Below are 26,280 nucleotides of genomic sequence, written 5' to 3' on the forward strand. Positions count from 1 at the left end.
AATTTTACCAATTTAACTAAGTCAACTGAAAACAATAGGGTTCTTCGTTCTTCAAAATTGACCAAAGAATACCCTGAGAAAGATGAAATGGTCATCACATTCACATCAATCTCTGAGTGCAAAAAAGCTAAAATAATGAGTTGAAGATTTCTTTGACAATGCGGAAATATGTGGATTCGATTTCGAATCTTAACTTAGTTATTCTGTAGCTATTCGCTGCATCCCTATATCTAATCAGTGGAGGCGCAATGGCCCAGTGGTTAGGGCAGCGGACCCGCGGTCATAGGATCGCGGTTTCGATTTCCAGACCGGGCGTTGTGAGTGTTTATTGAGCGAAAACACCTAAAAGCTCCACGAGGCTCCGGCAGGGGATGGTGGTGATCCCTGCTGTACTCTTTCACGACAACTTTCTCTCACTCTTACTTCCTGTTTCTGTTGTACCTGTATTTCAAGGGGCCGGCCTTGTCACTCTCTGTGTCACGCTGAATATCCCCGAGAACTACGTTAAGGGTGCACATGTCTGTGGAGTGCTCAGCCACTTACACGTTAATTTCACGAGCAAGCTGTTCCGTTGATTCGGATCAACCGGAACCCTCATCGTCGTAACCGACGGAGTGCTTCCATATCGAATCAATCCTCATGCTTCTAATATCAGTAACAGAAGACAGAAAAAAAAAATACAGTCAAAAACGAAATTTGCTTTCGTAGGCCGAATAGACAGAAAACTTACTTAATCAGCTTATCTTTTCGGGCTCAAATAAAAATTTAAACAATCTTAATTTTATTAAATATGGAAAAAGAATTCCCCAATAAGAAATACAATAAAACAATGATTGGCCCGTGAGAAATATATAACCAACAATGTTATTGTTCACAAAAACCTGATAAAAGTGTTGAAAGAAAAAATAAGTGAGAAAATTAGGAGAAGAAAATGGGAATCGACATTCGATTTTGTCTCTTTACTGTTAAATAAATGCGACGCGACTGAATAATACTTTGAATGAAAGCGTCGTCTAATCTGTTGTCACCTGACGTCACTTCCTTAACAACGAGAGCGAGCAGTCAATACAAAGGGGAAAAAATACGCTGCATGAACTTTGACATGACATCCATAACAACGACCTTGGTACTTCCGTTACTAACAAGAAACTCCAACACAACACACTACTTGACCCCCGATCACAACAATATAGATTTCTTCACTAACTAAAGAAAACATCAGAAAAAAACAGAAACGTAGACAAAGCAGCGAAACGTGCATGCGCACATACATACATAAATATTAATATATATATATATAAAATTCGAAAATGTTGGCGAGTACGATGAAAATGCTTGAACCTGTCCAACCGGTACGAAAGCCAAGGTGCAGGGTAGTTCGTGGAACCTACCCGAATTCTTTCGGACATGTAAGTTACTGATCTCAAATGTTTATTTATAATGATATGTATGTGACGGTGATGAGAATCGGACAATATTATCAACTTCGGCGATCTTTCGTCTCTAGTAGACCTTTCCGTCGATTTCCGTAAAAATGTTTTTTTTTTTTACAGATGGGCTTGCGGGAACTTTTGAAGTAATATACGTACATATACACATACACCGAGTAAAAAATTTCAGTTATCTCTTTCTTTCACACATTACTCTGTCTCTTCACACATACTAACAGAAGCACTTCACTTATACAACATACTGTCTGTCTCCCACACCCCATCAAACACACACACACACACACACATGTACATCAATGCTTCCCATGCACGGTAACTTCAAAAGAATTTCCCTCGTCATACAATCGCTTTCTGCCTCAACTTCTATACGACCATCTCTGCAGAACTTTTTTTACATTGACGAAATCCGAAAATATTTTGTACAAATTTTCCTACAACATTATTTTTCTTCAGTTCCCTCACTTCTTCGCTCAGTGACGTGTGTGTGTTGCTTTTTCTTCTATGCTAAACACCATCGGTAGTGCGCTCGGTCAAAATACCTGGCCATATGGAGTTACTGCACTGCCCTTTACGTTTCTGAGTTCAAATCCTTCGAGGTAAACACAGTTTGCTTTTAATAATAATAAAATAATAATAATAATAATAATTGTGTACAGTGCTCAGGTGCACTACAACTCATCTAAAGTGTATATATAATCAGGTGTAGTTTCGGCGGATTTCGGAAAGCATGAGGGCCTTAAAAGATGCAGTGTCATGGCAGTCAACAACTGACGCAGGCAGTTTATTCCATGCTTCAGCAACTCTGAGCGTGAAAAAATGTTTCCGAAAGTCATGGGAGCTGTATTGTTTTCTGACTTTGTAGGCATGTCCACGTGTGTTAGACACAAACTGATGATGCGAATTCCAAGTGTGGTCGTACCATAGCTGTATACAGTTTTAAATAGATGGCTGGAGAGCGGCTAACAAAAGACCTGCTGAGTGATGCCAAGACACCCTCGGCCTTCCTGACAATCTTAGAGATATGCTTTGACCAACGCAAATCACTGCTGACAGTGATGCCTAGGTCACGCTCGCAAGAGGATTTCTTGATATCAGTGTTGTGGAGGGAGTAAGTGAACGCAGGGTTTTTTCTCCCAAAATGCATGGTGGTACACTTGTCCACAGCCAGTTTCAGTTGCCAGTCTGTGATCCATTGCTGCATTGTGTCTAGGTCTGATTGCAGGAAAGAGTTGTAGACATCAGGATCTGTCCTCTTGATTTCAAGGTACAGCTTGATGTCGTCTGCATATTTCAATACTGTGGCATTCTTTAAATTGGCATCTATGTCGTTAATGTATGCCACAAACAAGAGGGGACCAAGGACAGATCCCTGTGGTACACCCGATGACATCTCATATGGTGTAGAGTGCTGTCCTAGAACTGTGACTACCTCCTTTCGGCTGAGGATGAAGGATTTCAACCAGTTAAAAAGGTCATCCCCCACACCCATTGCAGAGAGTTTCACCATAAGCCTTTTGTGTGGCACAGAGTTGAAAGCCTTAGCAAAGTCAAGGTAGACAACATCCACCCATGAGCCACTGTCAGTAATCTGAGTAATGTCCTCAAGGAACTCGACAAGCTGGTCACTGCAGCTGGAGTTAGGGACAAATCCATATTGTGAGGGTCGGATGAGACTGTGAGAGCTCCAGAAGTTCCAGAGTGTTTCTCTGACACACGATTCCATCAGTTTTGCAATACAGCTAGTGAGACTGACTGGGCGATAGTTGACAGGTGATGTGCGGTCGCCCTTTTTGAACAGAGGAATGACACTGGCAGTTTTCCACTGCTCCGGAGTAGCACCATTGTTGAGACAGTACTGGAAGAAAATAGAAAGCTGGTGTAAAAGGAAGTGCCTGCCACGTTTGAGAAGCAGGTATGTAACTCCATCGAGACCAGGGGAGGCATAGTTGCGCTTATTTTGAAGGTGACGTCGCAGCATTGCAGGTATAAATTCCATAGTTGTTATGGAGTTTGCTGTTAGTGATGGTGAAGATGGTACATTTTGACTTTCAACAGTGAATATGTTTGCATAGTACTCGGCAATGAGTTCTGCGCATTCCTTGGGGTCGTCAGTGATCTGGTTTGTGTGAGGGTTGCGAAGAGGGCCCACTGGAGAGTGAGGTCTCTGCTTTGAGTGCACATATTTCCAGAAAACCTTGCTGTCAGGATTGGCTGCTATGCACTGTTCAAATTCAAGCACTGCTTTTTTTATCACTTGCTTGAGATGGTTGGAGGATTTATTCCGCTTCTTCCTGTTGGTGTCTGATTTATGCAACCTGTATTCCCGTTCAGCAGTCCGATGTTCCCTCCTGGCAAGTCGGACCGCTGAAGTTTCCCAAATTGCCCTTTTGGGGCGGTTCTTCTTTTTTTGTTTACGTGGCACAGATGTTGCACATGCTGCCCATATTGAGTCCAGGATACTCTGGAGTATAGTATTCACATCTCCAGAGTTGTAGAATTCACGCCAGTTTGGGTGCTGTAGTTCAGTGTGGTACAGGTTCCAATCTGCTCTCTTCCAATCGAAGGAAGCAGATTGTAGATGGTTCAGGTTTTCGTTGCCCGCAAGAGCCAGATTGGCGATGATCATAGCATGATCAGAGTCACCTAGAAGTTCCTCCGTAGTGCAATTGATAACCGCTTCAGGAGTTGTGGTGAAGAGCAGGTCCAAGGTGTTGTCGCCTCTTGTTGGAGAGGTGACTACTTGTGACCAGTTTGAGTCCAGCACAAGCTCAACAAAATCGTTTGCACTCTGTGGCCAATGGAAGATCTCAGGATGATTGAAATCGCCTGCAATAAACATAAGTGGCTGTTTTCCTGGCAGCAGCTCGGAGGACATTGCAAATAAGCATTCATGCTTATGGTGTCAGACATGGAGCCTTTGGGTTGGATCGGGCATCCAGCAATGTTCAGTCCGCTCCTTTTCTCGGAACAATCTTGTATAAAAACGTTTAGTATTATCTTTAAATTTTAAAATATTCTGTAACAGAAATATTGCCAACATTCGTTCAGAGTCAAGAGCCCAACAAGAGTCATGATAAATAACGATCCCAATGAATCTAATATATGCATCATGGAGAATCTTGTTCTTCCAATCAGGGAAAAAAATAGCTTATGAATCCATATACTAAAAGATCTGACCGATTTTTTTCCTTATGGTTAACCAAACGGAACTTTTTTCCTTCCAAATTTACGCTGGTATTTGCCCCGTCGAAGGCAAAGAGAAAGGTACGATATTAGAAGGTTTAGCAGCTGAAACAGTCTAAGCTTTCCACCAAGTATTTGTCTTCCCAATTACTATGCATTTATTTGGACAAGTTCTATCTCCAAGCAATAAGCCTGTCCTTCTACTTAACAGTAATATCAGTTACAATAGAGAAATTCTTGATTCTTGCGATTATCCCCCCCTCCTCATTTGGTGCAGGTCTCAATTGCCATTTCATAATTATGATACATGCTGTTGTCAGCAATTGATACTATAGGCTCAAGAACCGAGGATGCAAGGGGCCCCATTCCCCAATCTTTTGGCAGCGATGAAAATGCTTTGAACGTCCTAAGTTTGCACCCATTAAGCAAATCTCATTCCAACACTTATGTTTGATATATTTGTATTTATCAATACACACACACACACACACACACATATATATAGATAGATAGATAGTTAGATACATACACACATATATATATAATCATCATCATCATCATCGTTTAACGTCTGCTTTTCATGCTGGCATGGGTTGGACGGTTTGACTGAGGACTGACGAGCCAGATGGCTACACCAGGCTCCAGTCTGATCTGGCAGAGTTTCTACAGCTGGATGCCTTTCCTAATGCCAACCACTCCGAGAGTGTAGTAGGTGCTTTTACGCGCCACCGGCACGAGAGCCAGTCAGGCGGTACTGGCAACGGCCATGCTCAAATGGTGTATTTTATGTGTCACCTGCACAGGAGCCAGTCCAGCGGCACTGGCAATGACCTTGCTCAAATGTTGTTTTTCACGTACCAGTAAGGTGACGCTGGTAATGATCATGCTCGAATGGTGCTTTTTACGTTCCACTGGCATGGGAGCCAGTCAGTGGTCCTGACAATGATTACACTCAAATGGTGCTCTTAGCGCTCCACTAGCACGGATGCCAGTCATGCGGTGCCGTCATCAAATTTGATTTCGATTTCACCTGCCTCAACAGGTCTTCGCAAGCAGAGTTTAGTGTCCAATGAAGGAAAGGTACGTATAAGTGGGTTGGTTACACCACTGGTGTATGCCACTGCACTCTTGATTGTGAGATTGTGGGTTCAATTCCCTAACTGAACGTTGTGTTGTGTTCTTGAGCAAAGCACTTCATTTCCCATTGTTCAGTGATCATTTCATCATCTGACACATGGTGCACCTGTACAGGTAATGTTGATTACCTGTATAGGGGGAGCGAGCTTATGTGTACACAAACATTTGATCACTATAAACAAATCATATCAGCAAGAAATTGCCGAACCCACGTATGTCGTCTAACAACAGGAGAGTCCATGATTTATATACATAAAAAATAATAATTGTTGTTAGTCAATTATTGTTGATCAAGATTTCTCCATTTTCTGCTTAATTTAAATTTGATTACTGATAAACTCATGTTTATCTTTGTTGTTGCCTCTATCCTATGAGCATAATATGCTTGCATATGTAGACGAAGGGTTTACATAGATAATTATACCGGTAGTAAAAGTGATATTTTTATCCCTTAGACGGTTATTTCAACTTCTAACTCTACTAACTCATATATATATATATTTCTTTACTACCCACAAGGGGCTAAACATAGAGGGACAAACAAGGACAGACAAAGGGGTTAAGTCAATTACATCGACCCCAGTGCGAAATTGGTACTTTATTTATCGACCCCGAAAGGATGAAAGGCAAAGTCGACCTCGGCGGAATTTGAACTCACAACGTAACGACAGGCGAAATACCGCTTAGCATTTCGCCCGGCGCACTAACGTTTCTGCCATCTTGCCGCCTTATATATATATATATATATATATATCATCATCATCATCATTTAACGTTATATATATATATATATATCATCATCATCATCATTTAACGTCCGTTTTCCATGCTGGTATGGGTTGGACAGTTTGAGGTCTGGAGAGCCAGCGGCTGCACCAGGCTCCAATCTGATCTGGTAATGTTTCTACAGCTGGACACCTTTCCTAACGCCAACCACTCCAAGGATGTAGTGGATGCTTTTTATGTGCCACTGGCACAGGAGCCAGTCAGGCAGGCCTGGCATCGATCACGTTCGGATAGTGCTTTTTACATGCCACTGGCATGGGGGCCAGTCAGCGGGTACTGGCATTGACCACACTCAGATGGTGCTTTTTACATGCCACCAGCACAGGAGCCAGTCAGGCAGACCTGGCATTGGCCATGTTTGGATGGTGCTTTTTACATGCCATTGGCATGGGAACCAGTCAAGCGGACCTGGCATTGACCACGTTTGGATGGTGCTTCTGACGTGCCATCAGCACAGGAGCCAGTCAGTTCACAATGGAAAAAGAAAAAGACATTGTGTTAACAACAAACAAGATGAGGACAAATATCCATCAAGTATAAATAATCTAAATAATGTACTCCTTAATATAGAACTGTAATATATATATAAATTAATCAAAGAACATACTAAGTTTGTCTACCTGCTGGAAATAACAGTCAAAACTCTTATTTAAATTGGTTGATTTCTGTTGGTATTATCAGTGTTTTTCCAGTGATTTAAATAAGAGTTTTGATTGTTATTTCCAGCAGGTGGACATACTTGGTATGTTGTTTGATTAATTTTAATCCTTCAGCTATTTAATGGTTTTGGGGTGGGGGCCTGCAGTCACCTATATTATTGATTCTGTTATTATCATTTTTAATTGTTACATTAAGTAATAACAGAGTCAATAATATCTTCATAGATATTTTCTCCCAAATTATTTGCTCTGTATTGAAATATATATGTGTGTATATATATATATATATAATATATATATATATATATATATGGCACCTGTGTCAGTGGCACATAAAAAACACCACCCGAGCGTGGCCGTCTGCCAGCCTCGTCTGGCACCTGTGTCGGTGGCACATAAAAAACACTATCCGAGCGTGGCCATCTGCCAGCCTCGTCTGGCACCTGTGTCGGTGGCCCATAAAATCACCCACTACACTCTCGGAGTGGTTGGCGTAGAAACACTGCCAGATCTGACTGGCCTGGTGCAGCCTTCGGGCTTGCCAGACCCCAGTTGAACCGTCCAACCCATGCTAGCATGGAAAGCGGACGTTAAACGATGATGATGATGATGATGATGATACACACATATATACAATATCATCAAAATTAATAATAATATCCTCAAAAATATATGCTAATACAACATTATTAAGGTTATTCAAACTGGTGAAATTCCAACTGAACATATGAAAAAATTTAGCAGTTAATAAACGTTAACAAAAAGAAATGCCCAAATAGAATTCTATCTAAGACCTTCCTTCATTCTACTAGAAGTAACATCATTGAGTAACAATATTGTTTTACAAAAATAAATATAAAAATAAAACCAAAAATAAACGTATTTAAGAAAAGTCCTTCAATTATTGGTGACATCAGGGAATGGTGAAATCAAAATAAAAAACATGAAACAACCATAAGAATTCTACATTATGATACTTGGAAAACTACATAGAAAAATCACCTAAAAAAGAGTGTTTTTCTATACAATTATTGGATAACTAAAGAATAACAGCTAAATATAAGAATTCTATGTTATGCTTAATAGAAACTTAGATACTTTATGTCACAATAATTAATTTTCTATTTACTCATTATATTAAACCTTTTATAACAATTAACCTTATATATTAGTTGAAAAATTATTAGAGTTAGAATGATTATAAAATCTAGATTTTCAAATTGTAGTAGATGAACCAATATAATAATTCTTACAATCTCCTGTTATTACTTTACACTGATATACTATATTTTTGCTTAAACACTGATTTTCTAAAGGGCATAGAATTTTGTTTAGACAATTACACATGAATTTATTCACTTGTATATGGTACTCATAGTTAAAAGAATTTTCACTAGTACTTCTCTGCAAATTAGGTGTTAAGGTGGAATTATTATTATTATTACAATTAATATTAATGTAAGGTGAAAGCCTAACTGTATTATCAAAGTTGTGATCAGTTATAGAATCGAGACCTTGTTCAGAAATAGTATCATTAATGTTAATTTCACTATACACATTATCTGTTCTACTTTTATCTATAGATTTAGAATTTATATATTCCCTAATTCTCTGTTAATTGTGTGCTGCAATAATCTCAGCTAAATTTCTAGTGGTTGAATACAAAAACTTTATACTATGTCTATTAAATAATTTCCCATATTTACTTGAAGGTGGGAAATACCTATCTAGTGCTGCAAAGAATTTACGAGGGATATTATAAGCTATGCAATATGAGAATAGAGCATTATACTATATAATATTTGTTGATCTATTCTTTTTATAATTAATATATGCTTTTTTGTTAGGTTATTATCTTTTTAGGTTATTTTTCTTTGTAGATTTCTAATTGTCATAATGTAGAATTCATATGTTTTTTTTTAATTTTTAATCTTGATTTCATCATTCACTGATGTCACCAATAGTTGAATGACTTTTCTTAAATACATTTATTTTTGGTTTTATTTTTATTTTTATTTATATAAAACAATTTTGTTATTCAATGACGTTATTACTAGTTGAATGAAGGTGATTACATATACATACAATAGCTTCTCTCAAATTCTTGTCTACCAAATCCACTCAAAGGTTTTTGGTCAGCTTGGGGCTGTAGTAGAAGATACTCAAAATGCCATCCAGTGGGGGTGAACCTGAAGCAAGATTCTTATCACACAGCCATAAAAAAGTTTTGATATTTGTGCATTTTTGTGAGCCTAAGTAAATGGAAAAAAAGTTCCAACTGGGAATTATCACCGTGTAGTTGTTGGATTCAGTTTACCAAAGTCTTAAAGCAGAAATATAGGACTTACTTTGTGTGTTTGAAATGATTTGTTTCCCTTTTTTTTCATTTTTGTTTTCTCTCTTTTCTTTTTCTGTTTTACAAAAGCAGTAAGCTTTTAAAGGGGAGAAGTAACTCTCACTTTGTACTAAGAAACTTTATGATATGAGGGATAACTGGAACTAGGTCAATGGATTTGATCCATTGTAGATTTGCACAATAAACACTTCACTTCTGTTGTAGATTCTGCAGCAATAAAAACTTCACTTATGAAAAGAGAATAAGTTCTCTCTTATATTGTTTGTTCCACACAGATTGCAAGAAAAACATGCACTAAACCTGGCTACACCATGTATCAAGAATCTGTACTAAGATACCGACAGTATGCTGAAGGCAAAAAAGAAGACACATTTATACAGACATTAGCTACAAACCACATTTCCTGGGAAGAAATAACAGAAAAGAAAATGGTAGATTCTGCTGTGAAAAGAAAAGTGCGTTGTAAATTTGAAGAAGAAGAGAAGCAACTAGAAGAAAGGCAACTGAGGTAATAACGAGTTAATGTTATTTATAATTTCCTGTTCCCTGTTGTATAACTGCCTGGTCTTTCTGTTTCTGACTTGAACACATTCAGCATAAAATATTTATAAGTAACCTTTTTGAATTGTTTAGTCAGATGAGGAAGAACAATACATATGACCCTATTTGGGGCAGACAAGAAACCTGGCTTCAATGCTTGCAACAGAGTGGATTCTATCAAAGAAACCGAAGGGCCAAATAGTTGAGTTTAACTGGGTGGCAGATTAAGTTTGCCATGAGATCAGTCCCTCTGGTAGGATTCCTCACAGATTCTATCTACCAAAATTTCACACATAAGCTTTCGATTGACCCAAGGCTATGGTAGAAGACTGAACCTGAAACTATGAAGTTGTGAAACGAATTTTTTAGCAACATAGCCATCTACCTCTCTACCCATTAACCCTTCCTTCCTTCATTCATTCTGTCATTTAGTCATTAAATCATTCACACTTCAAATCCTTCGTTCTTTTAGTTGTTTGGTTAGTCACTCAATCTGTTATTTAGTCAACTCCCTTTCATGTATTTAGTCAGTCATTCATTCTGTTGTTTATTCTGTCATTCATCCTGTTATACAATCCTTTATTCAATTATTCAGTTATTCTCTCCTTTTTTTTTCATTCTCTCATTCTTTATGGCTATTTTGCACAATTCCTACTACAGGTTGAAAAAGTTATTATCAGATGAAGAAAATGCACTGCTTAATGAGATTGAATCAGTTCCTCTTACAATAGAACAGCAAAAGGAATCAATGCGTCAAAGAGCAAAGCAATTAAGAGAAAAGAGAGAGGAAGAAAGACAAAAATTAGTCCAAGAAAAACTGGATCAAAAGTTTCGGTAAGATTCTTTCGTCTAATTAGATATTGTCTTATGGTAAGTAAATTTAGAGACCACATGGTTAGTAAGCCTGCCACACCAAGTCTTGGTTGTGAAGGAGTGGAGAGAGTTTAATAACTTATTGCAGAGTAGCTTCATTAATTTAACCCCATTTGATACCTGTCTTAGACAGCTCTACAACTACTCACCTGTTAGTAACCCACCTGAAAATGCATGTACTAAATTAATATTAAAATAGAAATGCTGACTGAAGCCCTGTTATTAACAGGATTGTGATGTTGTTATATAATCTAAGGTCAATCTTAATCAAGCAAAGGCATTGAGGCTGTGATCTTGCTATCTTTCATTAAGTGTAATGAGGACTTCATTATCTAATGCATTCTTTCTTTATTTCAGATGTAATTTGAAAGAGATTTGGTTACAATTTCTATCAAGTTGAGCAACCACATAGCTTCCTTGTTGGTGCATTGTTTTTATTATGAGATTTCAGTTGATAAAAGTGTAACCATACTGATAAGTTTTATCCCAAGCCCCAGATTAGTATGAATGATAAAATAAGAAATATTGCTCTGTTTGATGTGAGAAATGAATTTTGATATTTTAAAAGAGGGTTCTCTTTAAATTTGCCAAACCATAACTCATTTCCTCAAACTCATCAGTTTCACAGAACCAATAACTAATAAAAAAGCTATGATAATTATAGTACACCTTGTAAAATTGTTGATTGAGGAATGCAGGCAGATTTTGTTATTTTTATTTCATGGCTTAATCAGTGGCCATGACCTTTTGCTGAATGTCTGAGAATGGTGGAAAGAAAGTGAGTTGGAAAGTATGATTTATGCATTACTCAAGTAAGGAGCAGTGTATCATGTTATCAAGATATCTTAAGACTGAAGATTTTTGTTCAAACGCTTGCAACAAAGTGGTATCTGCTAAAGGCACTTTAGAGTTCGGTAACGGCATTAAATCAAATATTTACTTAAGTTTACTCTCTTTTACTTGTTTCAGTCATTTGACTGTGGCTATGCTGGAGCACTGCCCTTAGTCGAGCAGATCGACCCAGGACTTATTCTTTGTAAGCCTAGTACTTATTCTATCGGTCTCTTTTGCCAAACTGCTAAGTTATGGGGGCGTAAACACACCACCATCGGTTGTCAAGCAATGTTGGGGGAACAAACACAGACACACGAACATATACACACACATACATATATATACGTATATACGACGGGCTTCTTTCAGCTTCCGTCTACCAAATCCACTCACAAGGCTTTGATCGGCACTAGGCTATAGTAGAAGGCACTTACCCAAGGTGCCACGCAATGGAAATGAACCCAGAACCATGTGGTTGGTAAGCAAGCTACTTACCACACAGCCACTCCCAATGCCACTGCTCAACTGGCCTACAAACCAACTTGTGATGGTGAATGCTACAACTATGTGAGCAGTGGTGGGAGTTGTTTAAAGGCTTCAGTTCAGTGTAATACTTGCAATGCAACCAATGCAGAAACCGTCCATACCATTGTGGCTGATGACTGCTTCTGCAAAGCTAAATAATTTACCAGGTGGTTGAGAGTCATCAGGGGCCAGCAGCAAAGAGTATTGATGTTATTGGACCTGACACCTGTGTAAGAACTGTGACCGTTGACGTGGTTGCACTTATTAATGTGTCTAGGCACAGGTGTGACTGTGTGGTCAACGGTTTGCTTTGGAACTGCATGGTTTCTTGTTCAGTCCCACTTTGTGACACCTTAGGCAAGTATCTTCTGTAGTTCTGACCTAACCTAAGCCTTCTGATTGGATTTGGAGAAAAAAACCTCTCATATATATAATGTGTGCAACTGTTTTCTTAGCTTAACATCGTTTGATAGCTGTACATGAGTGTCACTGTCAATGCAAGTGGTCTCCTTAGTGTTCTAATCTTCTTTGAAGATATGTCTGATCATGGGGAAATATCACCTTACTTGGAAACAGGTAAGGGTTGGTGACAACAAGGGCATCCAACTGTAGAAAATTCATCTCAACAAGTTCTTTCTGACTCATGAAAGCATAGAAATGTGGACATTACAACAATGATGATGCTGATACCTTCTGATGAAAGATATAAAGGTGGCAAGCTGGCAGAAATGTTAGCACGCTGGACAAAATGCTTAGCTGTATTTCATCTGCCGCTACGTTCTGAGTTCAAATTCCGCTGAGGTTGATTTTACCTTTCATCCTTTCAGGGTCGATAAATTATGTACCAGTTATGCACTGGGGTCGAAATAATCGACTTAATCTGTTTGTCTGTCCTCATTTGTCCCCTCTGTGTTTAGCCCCTGGTGGGTAGTAAAGAAATAGGTATTTTGTCTGCCGTTATGTTCTGAGTTCAAATTCCGCCGAGGTCGATTTTACCTTTCATCCTTTCAGGGTCGATAAATTATGTACCAGTTATGCACTGGGGTCAATATAATCGACTTAATCCATTTGTCTGTCCTTGTTTGTCCCCTCAGTGTTTAGCCCCTTGTGGGTAATAAAGAAATAAGATATATCCACAAATCCTATTGTATTGAATGTAATTTGACATGCATATTATTATTACACATTGCACATACTGCCTACTGCTATAACATTGCATCCATATTGCACACAGAGCATGTCCAGTTCCTGGTAATTGGTCTGTAAATTTGAAACACCGAGTTCCACTGCTGGAAAACTGTCTGCTGTTTTAACAAGATCCTTCAGAATGTTTTGTTTTATTTTTCTCTTTACCTTTCCTCTTTTTTCTTTGACTAGTTTGGAATGTGACCCACTGCGAACTGCTACCTCCAAACGACTTGTACAAGAGATCGCAGAAGAACACAGAAGGAATTCTAACAAGTTAGAATTAATTTGCAAGGAGAAACAAATGGTTGATGGCATTTTTAGAGAAATGAACAAGAAGGAATATCAGAAAATGCTTGAGAAAGAAGAGAAAGAAAACAAGGAGAGGAAGGCGAGGAACAAGGAAGTTGCTAATGTTCTTCGAGAACAAATGGCTGAATTGGAAGAGAACAAGCGCAGAGAAGAAAAGTTAAAAGAAGAAGAACTTAAACTGCTCGTAAAAATGCTTCTTTATTTTTTGCTATACAAAGTTGAAAATAAAAGTGTGTGTGTCAGTGTGTCTATATTTTTGTATGTGAAGTTATCTATTTGTGTGTTTGTGTATATCTAGTTGTGTGTGTGTTTGTGTCTATATACCTGTTTTCTATGTATATGTCTATGTGCCTATGCATATATACCTGTATCTGTGTGTGCAGGTGATCAATCCAAATCAGTCTAAAGCTTTCAACAAGCTCAACCATTACTTCCATCAAGATATGTTCTTTAAAAGTCTCAAGGACTTGCAGAGATTCTTTGCAATGCCCTTCATTGCTGTTTTCTGGATATGGCCTGTTTTCATTTTTATGCCTATCTTTCAGAATCAATAAAAAAAAGACCAGTTGTACCAATTTCCCCTGAAATTGTTGGGTTTTCTGCCAAAATTTGAAACCATCATCATTATTATTATTAAAAAGGTGAAGGTAGCAAGCTGGCAGAATCGTTAGCACACCAGGTGAAATGCTTAGTGGTGTTCTGACTGCTGCTACGTTCCGAGTTCAAATTCCATCGAAGTTGACTTTGCCTTTCATCCTTTCAGGGTTGATAAATTAAGGATCAGTTGAGCACTTGGGTTGATGTAATCGACTACTCTCCTTCCACCAAATTTCAGGCCTTGTGCCTCTAGTAGAAAGGATTATTAAAAATCTGTCAAGCAGAATCGTTAGCACGCCGGGTGGAATGCTTAGTGGTATTTCATCTGCCGTTATGTTCTGAGTTCAAATTCTGCCAAAGTTGACTTAGCTTTTCATTCTTTAGGAGTCAATAGATTAAGTATCAGTGCAACACTGGGGAGTGAGGGTTGTCAATGCAATCGAGTAGTCTCCTCCCCACAAATTTCAGGCCTTGTGCCTATAGTAGAAAGGGTTATTATTATTATTATTAAAGCGGTGAGCTGCCTGAATCTTTAGCATAACAGATAAAGTGCTTAGCAGCATATTTTTTCCGTCTTTACTTTCTGAGTTTAAATTCTGTTGAGATTAACTTTGCCTTTCATCCTTACGTGGCTGATGAAATAAGCCCCAGTTGAGTGTTAGGGTTGATGTAATCAACTTACCCACTTACCCCAAATTACTGGCCTTGTGCTAATATTTCAAACCATTATTATTATTTTCATTAACCCATATTAACCCACTGTCATCATTTGAGGACAGTTGTATTTTGTTTATTTACTGCAATAAAGGTTAACTGGATGCTCCATATGTTTACTCTCTCTCTTTTACTTGTTTCAGTCATTTGACTGCGGCCATGCTGGAACACCACCTTTAGTCGAGCAAATCGACCCCGGGACTTATTCTTTGTAAGCCCAGTACTTATTCTATCGGTCTCTTTTGCCGAACCGCTAAGTGACAGGGACGTAAACACACCAGCATCGGTTGTCAAGCAATGCTAGGAGGACAAACACAGACACACAAATACATATATATATATATATATATATATATATATATACGACAGGCTTCTTTCAGTTTCCGTCTACCAAATCCACTCACAAGGCATTGGTCAGCCCGGGGCTATAGCAGAAGACACTTGCCCAAGATGCCATGCAGTGGGACTGAACCCGCAACCATGTGGTTGGTTAGCAAGCTACTTACCACACAGCCACTCCTGCGCCTATGTTTGTTATCCCTATTTATATAACTATCTTCAAGATTTCGATAGGGTTAACCTGGGTTAAACAGCTGGTAGAGTCATTAGCACACTGGACAAAGTGCTTGGTGGCATCTTTGTTGTTTGTCTTCACTTTCTGAGTTCAAATTCTGCTGAGGATCAATAAAATAAGTACCTGTTGAATTCTGGGGTTGATGCAATCAACTAGCCCCCGCCTCCAAAATTTCAGACCTTGTACTTGTAGTAGAAAGGATTATTATTACTATTGAGTGAGAGAGCTGTGCCTGCTGTCAGAGTGGCACTAGGATACAAATATACAAAGCTCAGTGTACCCACCATGACTACCTGTCTGATAAGGGTATACAGGCACTTACATCACAACCATATATGCATGATATGGTGACTTTGTATCAAGACAAACAGCACGTGACCTTGCAGGTGGGGACCAGTTAGAATATTCCTAAGCTCATGTAGCCCATCCTGTTTAAACGGTCCCTGAATAACGGTTGTTTAAGGATGATAAATGAAACGACCATTTTTCCGTTGGTAAATTATTCAAATCCAAAACATCCGACTCAAAACATGGCTATGACATTCCCCCACCACACCTGCTTGTGATCAGAAATGCACATCTCGTCATCCATGAGGGGACATGCTTAACTGATTAAGGTCAAACAACTGACAAGCATATCATCATCATCATCATTGTCTTATCATCAGGTTTTGCACAATTTTTCAAGAATTTCTACTGCACCCCTCCTACACCTCCATGTTCCTTTGATATTTGCAGGATTGAATTTTGCTGAAGTAGAATTGTGTTTGTATGAAACATTTATTTTGTTTTGTTGCTTCTAGTATTTTTGTTATTTCTACAGATGTCTTACTTTTACAAACTGGACTCCTCTCCTCTCTCTCTTTCTCTCACTTATTTCTTTATTGCCCACAAGGGGCCAAACAGAGAGGGGACAAACAAGGACAGACAAAGGGATTAAGTCGATTATATCAACCCCAGTGCATAACTGGTACTTAATTTATCGACTCCGAAAGGATGAAAGGCATAGTTGACCTCGGCAGAATTTGAACTCAGAACGTAACGGCAGACAAAATACCTATTTCTTTATTACCCACAAGGGGCTAAACACAGAGGGGACAAACAAGGACAGACATAGGTATTAAGTCGATTACATCGACCCCAGTGCGTAACTGGTACTTAATTTATCGACCCCGAAAGGATGATAGGCAAAGTCGACCTCGGCAGAATTTGAACTCAGAACGTAACGGCAAACAAAATACCGCTAAGCATTTTGCCCGGTGTGCTAACGTTTCTGCCAGCTCACCACCTTTTCCAGTTGGGGTATCCACATATCTTCTCTACAGCAAGACAACTGTTTCTATCCCTCTAACATACTTTTTAACCTCTTATCACCTAGAACAAAACCACCCCCTTCTATGCTGCACTCCCACTCTCGGTTGAAGGTGGGGGTCTTGTCTTGTAAATTACTTAATCATCTCCCTGATGTCGTTGCCATGTAAACAGCACCCAGTATATTCAGTAAAGTGGTTGACATTAGAAAGGGCATCAAGCTGTAGAAATTGTAGCAAAGCAGAACAATCAAATTACTTTGCCCCAGGGTAGCAGCACACTGGTGCTGCATGCCTCCGCTCTTTAAAAGCTAGCGGTGGAGGAATACATATGACAACTTCCACCCAGAGTAACAATGTGCACTTTTCAAGAGCGTTTATTCAGTTGCTGTCTAAATATTGGAATGTTAACACCTGGTTCCCTTTTGTCACTTTTTGCTTTATCCCATTCAGATGTAGACACTAAACTATTGACAAACTTGTGGCTTGTCTAGCTCAACACACTATGGGATTTCTACCTCATCTCAGTACCACTTCAAAACTCATTGGATATTTTAGATTTGCAGCCAAGTACCAGAGTTAACTACTTTGATGTGTATTAAGGAATTAACTCAGGTCTCCTACACCCTGTTGTCTTGTATGCTTATATCTCTGTTATGCCAGCTACTTCATGTGTGAGCAAGGAGTAAATTATGTTTGTTAACCAAAAACATTGCTTTCTGATATTTATCATTGCCTTTTTGTAAAACATGCATTTATACATTTCAAACTGTCTTACGTGCACACATCCAAATATACTTCCTAAACTGGTAAAGCCCAACTCTTAATTTACCTCTTGTTACAAAATCATGCCAAAACAGACATTGGAGCTTGGTGCAGTCTTCTCTGGCTTGCTAACTCCTGTTGAACTGTCCAACACAGACAATAAATGGGCGGTAGTGGCAGTAATGATGACAACGAAAATGACGATGGTGATGATGATGACAATTATTATTATTATTATCATTATTATCGAAATTGAAATCAAATTTGATGACTGGCATCCGTGCTAGTGGAGCGCTAAGAGTACCATATGAATGTGATCGTTGCCAGAGCAACAAACTGGACTCCATGCCGATGGCATGTAAAAAGTACCATTTGAGTATGATCGTTACCTGCGTCGCCTTACTGGCACTTGTACTGGTGGCATGTGAAAAAAACATTCGAGTGAGGTTGTTGCCAGTGCCACTGGACTGGCTCCTTTGCAGGTGGCACATAAAAAGCACCATTTGAGCATGGTCCTCATGCCAGTGGCTCGTAAAAGCACCCACTACACTCTTGGAGTGGTTGGCGTGAGGAAGGGCATCTATCTGTACAAACTCTGCCAGATCAAATTGCAGTCTGGTGTAGCCATCTGGTTTGCCAGACCTCAGTCAAATTGTCCAACCCATGCTAGCAAGGACATCGGACGTTAAACGATGATGATGATGATCATCATCATCATCTTTTTTTTGTCTTCTTCTTCCTGTGTGCAGACTGTTACTTGAGACATTTTTTTTCTTTGTTACATTCAGAAAGAACAAGCCATTTTAGATGAAGTGAAAGAGAAAAGAGATCTTGAAGAAAAAAGGCGTTTACAGCAAGAGACAAGAGGCATATTTGAAAAGTCAATTAAAGAGAAACTGCGGAGAAAAGTGGAAGATGAACGAGAGGAACTTGAATCTGATATTAAAGCCCTGGAAACTCTTCTGGAAAAATATGGAGAAGAGGAGCGACAAAAACAACAGAGAAAAGTTCGTAGCTATTTTATGTTTTGTTATTCTTTTATTCTTTTTACTTGTTTCGGGCAGTTGACTGTGGCCATGCTGGAACACTGCCTTGAAGGGTTTTAGGCAAAGAAATTGAACCCACAACTTATTTTTTTTTTAAATATGGTACTTATCCTATCAATCTCTTTTGCTGAACCACTAGGTTACGGGGATGTAAACACACCAACACTAGTTGTCAATGGTATTGGGGTGACAATACAGACACAAAAACACACGTAGATATATACATATATATATATATATTGAGGTTATGAGAGGTAATAGTGTCAATAAGACCCAAAGGTGTCAGGTAATGCTGAGTAAGTGCTATGGACAGACTATAGTTAAGCTCCAGGTTCAGTGATTATGCGAATGAGGAGTCCAATGCAGGTCATATATCAGCGTGTGTATATATAAAAAAATTATCTGAATGAGATAAAAATCCAAGGCTGTGAAAGATTTCAAAACATTTATAAATAAGTCTTACAGCTGTTTCCAAGATATCTTATATATCTCTTCATCGGAGACAGTGTGAGAAAATGGTTAAGTGATAGTTATTCTAGATAAGATACGAAATAGAGAGTGAAGTGGAGGAATGAAAATAGATGTGAGATATGCAGGGATATTGTATCTGCAGGCAGTTCCATTATTTAGGCAGAATGGTATACATATAAGATTCCAGTACCTTGTAAGTTCCAATAGTATTTAAAATTGGTCATTCCAAGCATAGAGTTTGTAAATGGTGTTATTGAATTGAGGGTTTTTTTGAAGTGACTTAAAAGTTGGGAATGTGTTTGTAAGCCCATACACGATGGGCTTCTTTCAGTTTCCATCTACCAAATCCATTCACAAGCCTTTGGTTGGCCCCAGGCTATAGTAGAAGACACTTGCCCGAGGTGCCATGCAGTGGGACTGAACCCAGAACCATGTGGTTGGGAAGCAAACTTCTTACCAGGCAGCCAAACCTGTTTATCTTCAGATCAGTCTGATTGATCCTTTTGATACCACCCACTTGAGACCACCTCTCGTTCTATGATACAAACTTCCTGTTTTTGAGTGATCTAAATTAAAACCTTCAGCTAAAATTTCATGTTAATTTATGTTCCAAATACTAGCTTAATAATGAGAAAATTATTTTGATAAATTCCACATTATTTTTAAAATCAGTTAAAACAAAGTGACTGTTTTTCAATAGAAATACGGCAACAAAGGGGTTAAGGCATTCCAGCCTTGACAATCCCATATTTTTGTATATATGGAATGACATCCAGTTTCTCTTTCTTTTTTTATAGATTTTACAATCTGTTTTGAGGAAAATTGGTTGCTATTTCTAGCAGGTCAAACAACAGTCTGCAGGCTCCTTTGTTTTTTGTCATTATGTGGCTTTGGTTTCTTTTGTAAGCAAAGTCTTTAATAAAGGCAAAATTTAATTCCAAGAAAGGGAGGCAGGACAGTTCTCATAACAGCTGTGGGACCCTGTTTGTGGTTGATATTCAGCAGAAACTTCTGTAGATTGACAAAAGAAAGCATTATGGATGTCTGCAGTTCCTGGAAACTTATATCAGCCCATTCCATATCAAAAACATTTTAACCCTTTTTCTGGTTCCTTTTTTTTCTTCTCCTCTTAGACCCTCGAAACTTCATTTTCCGTGACTTTTAACCTTTTAATACTTAAACCAGCCATTTTCAGCCAAAATATCGTCTGCTTTATGTTCAAACTGGCCAGATCTGGCCTCTTTCACCTACTCTACAATGTCATTCTAAAAATAAACAATAACATCATCAAAATCTTGAAGCTAAAAGATAATTTATGATTAATTCAAAACAACGTGAATAAATACTCATTACATTTGACAAAGTAATTTGAATAGGAAAGGGTTATACCTTTATATTCTGTTAGCCTTTACAATGAGTTTTCCAACCCAAAAAATATTTCCTTGACTATCGTCCTATACTCAAGCCATCACCTCACTTCTCTGGCTGGCTAAACTTCACAGTTTAAACTGTATTTCCTTCTCTGGTGAGTTTTAGCAGCAGATTGATAGGAGAGATTTAGAAACTCGGATGGGATCTAATTATGTTAATCTTTTTGTAGGCCACATTAACATCAACATTTTTGCTCAGTTCATTGGATTAATTCCAGGCCATTTGACTGTTAAATTGATGAGTACCCAACTCCATTTCATTTAGTTGAATTGAAATCAGGTGTACTCTGCACTTGAATTTACTTCTGCTGTCTCGAACACACCTGTCTGTTTCCTTGATATCTGTCTTTTTTAATAGCATCTACTTTTTCACTTCTTTATACTAGAAATCTACAGATAAGCCTTTAATAGAGCTTCAACATGGTCACACCGCATGCTAAAGATATCAGCCAAAATGCCTTCAAATAGAGAGGAATATATTAGACATAGTTGTGTTCCTGATATTCAAAAAGTTGGAACGGTCAAGACTAGAATATTTTTCATCAGTGAATGATCTGGTGTTAAACAACAACAAATTTATTGATATACTCACTCCTACTTTCTCGTTTTGTTCCTCGTTCTACTCTCAACTAAATTCATCCCCTTTTTTCAATTTCTTTACCCCCACTGGTTATGCCTTTCTATGAAACACACTATCTTTTGCAAATTTTGCAATTTCCACTTTATGCACTCTGATCCCTAAACTGACCTTAATCTTTCCTGAACATCTTCTACAGAAAGAACAAGAATCTATGTGACCTTTTGATTAGGAGCTCATTTTTATCCCTCCATATCCAACTCCGAACCTTCAAACACCAACTCCCTCTCATTCTTGTTCCTTTACCAACCTATATCACTATTATGGCCAATGTAACCAGTCTCTAATATATGAAAATATTGAAGGGTCATGGCTGGAATGCCTTTATTTCTACCATATTCTAATAACCCATTTCTATTTCCTCTATTCTCACAGCTGGAATGCCAGAAAGAAACTCAATCATACTTAAAATATGTGCGGAGTTTATTAGCAGAAGAAGAAGCCCGCAAAAAAGAGATGGAACGTATGATTCATGAGGACATTGAGAAGCAGTGGCAAAAACGGTTGAAGCAGTGGCGCTTAGATAGAGAGATGAGGAGAGTTCTGATGGATGATGTCTTGAGGATAAGGAGCCGACAGGTTATGGATAAATGTAAGTCTGCTTATTTTCAACATCATCATTGGGGTCAGTATAGTTGTAAGCTAAATACCTTGCAGTATTTTAGTTACTTACCTTTAGATTCTGAGTTAAAAACTGACCTTATTGTGATTTGACATTAGAATACCACTGAGGTTAAATTTGCTTTTCAGGAGGTCAATAAAATGAGTACTTGTTAATTACTAGGTCCACTTTAATCAATTGTTCCCAAATTTCTGGCCTTATATGCTTATGCTTCGAATTATCATTATCATCATTGTTAAAGCGACGAGCTGGCAGAATCGTTAGTATTTCAGGCAAAAGGCTTAGTGGCATTTTGTCCATTTGCACGTTCTGAGTTCAAATTCTCTCGAGGTTAACTTTGCCTTTCATGCTTTCAGGGTCGATTAAATAAGAACCAATAGAACACTAGGGTTGATGTAATTGACTTACTTCCTCCCCCAAAGCTGCTGGCCTTGTACCAAAATTTGGAAGCATTATCATTACTAATATTATTATTATGATTATTTGATTGAAGGTGGAGAGCTGGCAGAATTGTTAGCACATGGGACTAAATGCTTTGCAGAATTTCAGCCATCTCTATGTTCTGAGTTCAAATGCCACCAAGGTCAACATTGCCTTTCATTCTTCCGAGGTCGATAAAATAAAAACCAATTGATGTCATTGGTTAAATCCCTTCCACTAAAATTTGATTGGTGGCATTGGTAAAGCATTAAACAAATCAATCAAATTTCAACTAGGTTCACAATGCCTTTAAACCTTTCTAGATGTCAATAAAAAAAATATGAATCAAGTATTGGAGAGGAATCTCATTGATTGTACCTGCATCCGAATTAGTAAACCTTGTATATCTGTGTTAGAAGTGATTGTTGTTGTTGTTGTTAATTTTTCATTACTTTTTCTTCTCTCTTTACAACGTTACCATGTTTCAGTGGTTGCCATCAACACAGAGAGGGCAGAAGCGGAGAAAGAAAAAGATCAACTCCTTGGAGAAATTGAACGGCATAAAGAGGAGGAAGCTGAAGAAATTCAAAAAGAACGGCAGAAAAAGTCACAATATTTCCAAGATCTGCGAGGACAGATTGAGTTCAATAACGCTAATCAGGAGGTTTTGAAGAATTTAGAAGAAGAATGTTACAAGAAGGAATTACAAGCTGAAAAAGAATTGAAGGCAAAGGTTGAAAACCTGCTTAAATCAAATGTCTCTCTCTGCGATCAGGAACATCCTCTGAGAAGAGCATTGAGCCAAGTGTGCTGAGCAAACTGGAAGGAATTGTTCAAATAAATGAACAGTACTTCCCCACCCCTACCCATACCATCTTTGCTTTCCTTGAGTTGCCTTAATTCTAAGAGACATAAAGAGACAATCAAACCACCCCACCTCATTTCATATTTAGTTTGTTGTTTATAGCCTTGTTTCATATTAAAACAATACAGTTTATCTGTTGTTTTGTAGTTTTGTTTTCTTAATCATTCTAGTTGTCATCATCATCACCGTTGCCACTGCCACTCTCCTCTTCTTCTTCCTTCTTAATGTCAATAGATAACTCTCCTCATCATTAGCTCCAATAGCAGTATTCATTGCCAACTACAGAACTGAAATAGCTTAACCAAAGGTAAACACCACTGCAAATACATTGTACCAGTACCATACATGGCAGGTGTACTTATATACAAGCCATCAGTGAATCTTCAGTGTGATCAGCTAACTTACTACGTATAGCAGTCAAGTCTTCTTTCTCCATATCACATCCTATCTTAAATCATCATCATTGATTAACATCCGCTTTCCATGTTAGCATGGGTTGGACGATTTGACTGAGGACTGGCAATCCAGATGGCTGCACCAGGCTCCAATCTGATCTGGTAGAGTTTCTACAGTTGGATACCCTTCCTAATGCCAACCGCTTTGAGAGTGTAGTGGGTGCTTTTATGTGCCACCGGCATGGAAGCTAGTTAGCTGCTTTGGCAACGATCACACTTGGATGGTGCTCTTAGCGCTCCACTAGCATGGATGTCAGTCATCGAATTTGATTTCAATGTCGATTTCACTTTCCTCAACAGGTCTTCACAAACAAAGTTTAGTGTCCAATGAAGGCAAGGTACACACATTGTACCTGAAAAAGAGGAATGACAGAGTTGTCACAGCTGGAACTCCTCTGGTTCAATAAACGAGAACAACATTTATGAGTTAATGATTTAAGCTCTCTTCTCATGGTACAGGACAGCAGTAGTAGTTGTAATAGCAGACAAGACAGTTGCAATATTTAACCTTCACATATTCTCTAAATTGGTAGGTGTCTGCTATCATGAGACACTGTTCATCAATGTAAGTAGTGTGAGCACTACATAACAGATTAGTTCTGAATTCAAATATCATCATAGATGAAAACCTTTGAGCCAAGGGATGAGGAATTAACACCCAGAAAACATACTCAAAGTCATACTGTAACTATTTTGTTTTGGCATTTTGTAGACATAAAACAGTGATTGAATCATGAAGGGAGATAATTTCTCTCTCAAATCATACACAACAGTCTTTAACAAAGGACAGACACATTAGATTGTTGTAGTAAAAATGGAACTCCCTTTCCTGCGTGACAAAGCCACTGTAAAGTCAGACAGTCAGTCATTGTAGGAATCAGTAGTAGTAGAGTAGTTATACGAGTTCTCAGCTGGAGTTAGTGTCAGTTTTGTGATATATAGGAGTTTGAGTTACCATCAAGGAAACATTTCAATGTCATTGTTTTGCAAAGCTATCAGCGATAGCATGAAAGATGAGTCAAAGATAATGATACCGCCACAACATAATAGCGGTGACAAGAATATTACAGTGCCGACAATAACATACAAGTGGATGAGTATCCAAATTATAGCAGTGGTGATGTGGATATAAACAATTGATGAGGACAATGTTGAAAGAAAAAGAAAAAAATTTTCAAGAGACTTTGAAGAATTGTGCATGTGGAGAAATTAAAAATGATACAGGAGTAACAAACATCATCATCGTTTAACATCTACTTTCCATGCTACCATGGGTTGGACGATTTGACTGAGGACCGGCGAACCAGATGGCTGCACCAGGCTCCAATCTTGATCTGGCATAGTTTCTACAGCTGGATGCCCTTCCTAACACCAACCACTCCAAGAGTGTAGTGGGTGCTTTTATGTGCCACCGGTATGAGGGCCAGTCAGGCGGTACTGGCAATGGCCATGCTCAAATGGTTCTTTTTATGTGCCACCTGCACAGGAGCCAGTCCAGCAGCACTGGCAATGACCTCGCTTGAATGTTTCTTCACATGCCAATGGCACAAGTACATATTTTACGAAAAATCCATAAAATTATGGAAAACTTGTTAGAGAGTTTAGTTGAGTTGCAAAAACAGCAACAACAATAACTCAAATAACAAGAACAACAACAAATGTTACAGCAACAAATGCTACAACTAATGAAGCTGGTAACAAAACCAGAAAATACATTTTCGCCAGACCATGTAGCAAATTCTAAAAATGAATTTAAATCTGACCCGGAAGAAGGAATCACTTTCGAAGCCTATTACTGAAGATTTGAACAAATTTTTGAAAAAGAATGCCAAGACTGAACAGACGAAATGAAAACACATCAAATTCTGAGAAAACTGGCAATGATAGAGCATGAGAAATAGTGTAACTTTATAATGCCTAAAAGAGATTCTGACATAAATTTCACAGACACAATTGACATTTTATGTAGGATGTTTAGTGAAAAAACATCGTTGTTCAACGTGTTGGAAATGTTTGAACACTGAGAAAGGCTATGACAAAGACTTTACCACACATGGGGGGGGGGACAGAGTAAACAGAGGGTGCGAGAGATTTAAACTGGATAAACTAACTCCAGACTCATTCAAGTGTCTGATTTTTGCTCTTTGTGGAAGAGTCAGAAGACAGATAAAGTGTTTCATAAAAAACATGATATACAGATGTATGGCATGCAGTGGTAGGCACCTGAGAAAAAAAGCAAAGTGTTTCCGTTGTGGGAAGACAGGACACATTAAATTGCACTGCAGAACTAAGATGAAAGATTGGATCAGGTGAGAAAAAGTAAAAAGTTTGTACAACAAACAGAAAACTCATCAAGGTGAGAATCAAAGCCACTAATGTCAAAATGCAATTAAACACAGGTAGTGACATCACTATCATAAATGAAGAAACATAGAGGCAAATCCAGTTTTATATTTAAGAGATGAGGAATTATGCACATTATTTACATTCGACGGATATTTGTCCTCATCTTGTTTGTTGTTAACACCAAACA

The 26,280-nt window shown here is 38.4% G+C and overlaps 1 protein-coding gene across 1 annotated transcript; it reads left to right on the forward strand.

Moving 5' to 3' along the window:
• Positions 1-1,009: 1,009 nt before the first annotated feature.
• Positions 1,010-23,429, forward strand: LOC115215215 (cilia- and flagella-associated protein 53-like). The gene is made up of 7 exons (XM_029784424.2): positions 1,010-1,409; positions 9,848-10,080; positions 10,773-10,946; positions 13,722-14,025; positions 18,590-18,808; positions 21,761-21,977; positions 22,916-23,429. Exons 1-7 carry the CDS (start codon positions 1,311-1,313, stop codon positions 23,239-23,241), a joined length of 1,572 nt encoding a protein of 523 aa, XP_029640284.1. The 5' UTR covers positions 1,010-1,310; the 3' UTR covers positions 23,242-23,429.
• Positions 23,430-26,280: the final 2,851 nt, after the last annotated feature.

This window comes from Octopus sinensis, linkage group LG8 (genome assembly GCF_006345805.1).
Source record: "Octopus sinensis linkage group LG8, ASM634580v1, whole genome shotgun sequence".
Taxonomy (NCBI): Eukaryota; Metazoa; Mollusca; class Cephalopoda; order Octopoda; family Octopodidae; genus Octopus; species Octopus sinensis.